The sequence below is a fragment of the Physeter macrocephalus genome, unplaced genomic scaffold (assembly GCF_002837175.3).
Source record: "Physeter macrocephalus isolate SW-GA unplaced genomic scaffold, ASM283717v5 random_266, whole genome shotgun sequence".
In the NCBI taxonomy this organism is placed as follows: Eukaryota; Metazoa; Chordata; class Mammalia; order Artiodactyla; family Physeteridae; genus Physeter; species Physeter macrocephalus.
The window spans coordinates 70,877-75,000 of NW_021145655.1; the positions used below are offsets into that span (position 1 = coordinate 70,877).

At 54.3% G+C, this 4,124-nt stretch overlaps 1 protein-coding gene across 1 annotated transcript in view; it reads left to right on the forward strand.

The window, feature by feature from the left end:
• The window catches only part of EPHB4 (EPH receptor B4), a 13,364-nt gene extending 9,286 nt beyond the window's left edge, over window positions 1–4,078 (forward strand). Inside the window, exons 12-14 of the mRNA XM_028485319.2 lie at window positions 53–300; window positions 3,051–3,266; window positions 3,572–4,078. Coding sequence (XP_028341120.1) covers window positions 53–300; window positions 3,051–3,266; window positions 3,572–3,826 — 719 coding nt within the window. The 3' untranslated portion in view covers window positions 3,827–4,078. The remainder of the gene's footprint in view (window positions 1–52; window positions 301–3,050; window positions 3,267–3,571) is intronic.
• Window positions 4,079–4,124: the final 46 nt, after the last annotated feature.

Below are 4,124 nucleotides of genomic sequence, written 5' to 3' on the forward strand. Positions count from 1 at the left end.
GGCAGGGCGGGGGGCGGGGGAGGAGGGCTGACCCTCGACCTCCTTCCTGAAGGCGAGTTTGGGGAGGTGTGCCGGGGGCGGCTGAAGGCCCCCGGGAAGAAGGAGAGCTGCGTGGCCATCAAGACCCTGAAGGGCGGCTACACGGAGAGGCAGCGGCGGGAGTTCCTGAGCGAGGCCTCCATCATGGGCCAGTTCGAGCACCCCAACATCATCCGCCTGGAGGGCGTGGTCACCAACAGCGTGCCCGTCATGATTCTCACCGAGTTCATGGAGAACGGCGCCCTGGACTCCTTCCTGAGGGTGAGACCCCCCTGCTCCCAGCTTTCCGCATCCACCCTGTGCTCCCGCGGTGCAGCCAGGGAGCTCAGAACCCGGGACAGGCGGTGGCTCCCGCCTCACGACCCCTCTACCCTTCATTCTCCACCAGGGAAGGTTGAGAACTGGGATTGGTCTCCCTGTGGGGCGGCTGACCCTGGGATATGGAGGGGTTGTCATCTGTCCTCGTGACAGATATTTACTGAGCGCCTCGTTATGTACCAGCCACTGTACTGGGCCTCGGGAGACAGAGCCGTGAACATCTCTGCTCTTGGAGAGCTGGTGGTGTAATGGGGGAGACTGAAGAGTCACAAGTACAAACAAGGTTTTACGAAAAGTAAACAAGATTTCAGATGTGAAAAAAGTTAAACAGCATCATAGAAATGAGAGAGAAGAGCTCATTTTTGCTACCTTCACAAAATTGTATGAAATTTTATTAGTTTTTAAACTTTACTATGCATCTTCTGTAAAAAACCAAAGCTTTTTTGGTGGGGGGGCCGCTCCACGCGCCATGCAGAATTTCCCTGACCGGGGATCGAAGCCGCTCCCCCGGCAGTGGAAGTGCGGCGTCTTAACCACTGGACCACCAGGGAAGTCCCCCAAACGTTTTTCTACATAGCAAAGTAACATTGCGTTTAACAGAATTACAACAATTCCTTGGTATCACCTAATGCCCACTTGATACTCATATTTCTCTAGTTGTCCCCAAAATGTCCCAGCATCCAGTTCAGGATCAAGCATTGCACCTGTGGTTATTGTTTTGAGCCTTTTCTACAGCCAGGACAGTCCCTTGTTGGGGTTCTGATACACTGAAGGGCTGGGCCACTTGTCCACTTGAATGTCTTATCTTCTGGATTTATCGGATTCTTCCTTGTGGGGTCATCTAGCTTGTTTCTCTGTGTTTCCTGTAAGGGAAGCAATGTCTAATGTTGTGATAAGTTCAAAATTAAACGTCTGTGGCCAGCCTACATCAGGGGGAGCTGTGTACTTCCCGTGGCACCGCATCAGGAGACACAGGCTACCCGGCTCCCAGCACGAGGGATGCTGAGCCAGACCCTGGAGCAGTGCCAGGATGGCCTGACCCTCCCTTGTGGATATGGGAGTCTGTTCCATTGTCCGGTTGCAGGAAGGGGAAGGGGGTCTATCTTAGAAGAGATGACGTTTGGGTAGATGAGAAAGCCAGCCATGAGAAGGTGGGGGGAAGCGTGTCGGGGGCAGAGAGTAGCAACCCAGGGTGGGCGGGATCCCAGCCTGTTTAAGAAGCAGAAAGGCCGGTGAAGCTGAACCAAGAGGAGTGATAGTGGATCACGTTGTGGTTGGCGGCTGGGCTTCGTGACCTTAGAAACTTGTATGTCGTTAGAAGTCTGAGGGGAAGCTTTTCAGCCGGAGAGGGAGGTGATTTAAGGAGATCCCTCTGACGGATGCTGGGGGATAGGAGCCGATGAGAAGACTGGCATCGTTCAGGCCATGGGGGCTGCAGTGAATGCGCAGAAGTGGTTGGTTTGGGGTGTGTTTTGGAGGCACAGCCAGCAGAACTTGCTGATGGATTGTAAGCCACCAGCTGAGATGCGAGGCGTGGGGTGGGTGCAGGCTTGGAGGACGGATTCAGAATTCGGTTTCTGAACTCTGTGTTGCTGGCCCTGGAGGGCTGCCGAGGGTCCCCTGCGTGCTAGCTGAACCCAGAAGATGGGCTGAGTTAACTGTCCGTGACTGGTTGGCTTACCTGGTGAGAGCCAACTCTAAAGCTCAAGGTCGGGCTTTAGACCTCGGTTTTGGTGCTGTGGTCACTGATCCCACCCGATTCCTCCCTGTTCTCTTGCATCCTGCATACAGTTGGTCCAAGAGGGCTGAGCGAGACTGTGGCAGGATCAGCAGCAATGCACGCATCTCCACCTGTAGAAGGGTGGCTTCAGAGCACGCTCGTAACTGTCAGCGCTCTGTTGCTGTCAAATTAAGAGAACATAGATCTGGGGGCTTCCCTGGTGGTGCAGTGGTTGAGAGTCCGCCTGCCGATGCAGGGGACGCGGGTTCGTGCCCCGGTCCGGGAGGATCCCACATGCCGCGGAGCGGCTGGGCCCGTGAGCCGTGGCCGCTGAGCCTGCGCGTCCGGAGCCTGTGCTCCGCAACGGGAGAGGCCACAACAGTGAGAGGCCCGTGTACCACAAAAAACAAAAAGAGAGAGAGAACATAGATCAAAAGCATTTGTTGAGTATTTCCTGGATGTAAAGCACTGTACTAGGTTAAATGGAAGAAAATCTTAAAATGTCTCCTTATAATCTAATTACGAGAGACTGAAAGCAAATATTTGAAAGTGGGACAATTATAAGCATTGTGTCACAGTACCATAGTAAGAGCTGAGAGAACTCAGGGTAAAAGAAAGGAGGGAGGGACTTCCCTGGCGGTCCAGTGGTTAAGACTCCGCACTCCCAATGCAGGGGGCCCGGGTTCGATACCTGGTCGGGGAACTAAGATCCCGCATGCACGACCAAAAAAGAAAAGAAAATAAACCGTCTATAGATTTCAAATAATAAAATTTAAAAATAATAAAATAAATAAAGATATTTATTTTTTTAAAAAAAGGAAAGGGGGCGGTTTACCTGGGATGTCAGCAGGCCCGTCCTACAGGTGGGTCTGTGATTTGGGTCTGGGAGAGACAAATACTGTTTAGAACATGGAAGGAAGCGGGGGCAGCGGGTGAGCTGTCTGAACCACGCCCCCGCCATGTGCATCTCCAGCTGAACGATGGCCAGTTCACCGTCATCCAGCTCGTGGGCATGTTACGGGGCATCGCTTCGGGCATGCGGTACCTTGCTGAGATGAGCTACGTCCACCGAGACCTGGCTGCCCGCAACATCCTGGTCAACAGCAACCTCGTCTGCAAGGTTTCAGATTTTGGCCTCTCCCGATTCCTGGAGGAGAACTCTTCTGATCCCACCTACACGAGCTCTCTGGTGAGGCTGGGGCACAGGCATATGAACCAGGTTCTTAGGGCCAGGTGAGCAGGTTGGAAAGTTGGGAGGCTGAGGGATTGACAGCTCTGGTCCAAGACAGGATGTAAGAGTAGACCTTGTGGGGGCAGGGGGGTCAGCTTAAGGAACCTGGCTACCGGGTGTCTAGGAAAAGAACAGAGTTGGGGAGCTGGGTGTTTGGGTCCCAGAAAGAAAGGAGGCCCGAGCTGGGGGAAACGCAAAGGTGGGGGGCAGAATGCCTGAGTCCTGTGAGCCCCTCAGCTCACCTTTTCCTCCCCCATCTTTAGGGAGGAAAGATCCCCATCCGATGGACAGCCCCTGAGGCCATTGCGTTCCGGAAGTTCACATCTGCCAGCGATGCCTGGAGCTATGGCATTGTGATGTGGGAGGTCATGTCATTTGGGGAACGGCCATACTGGGATATGAGCAATCAGGATGTAAGTGTCCTACCAAGCTTTCCTGGAACGTCCTCTCTCTTGGGATATGGCGGGGGGGGCGGGGTTCTCAGAGAGCTCATCACTGCTTGGTCCTTGAGGTGGTGAGGGTGGCACCGTGAGGGGCTGATCTCTGTATCCAAGAGTTCGATACAGCCTATCTGGTCACAGAAGGACACAGTGATGGAGGGCAGCCTTGGGAAGTTACATGTCTGGATCATAGCTCAAGAGCTTCTGGGACGTTGAGCCACAGCCGGTGGCCTCGGCCCTGGCCAGGAGCACCCCCCAGATGTGCCCTTCGCGGGGGGGCTGTAGCAGCCATCCCAGCGTCTGTTAAGTCGCCATTTCCCTGGGGTCCTTTGGCAGCCTCGTTTTCCCTGACGTCCTCACCCAGTGCTTCTACCTG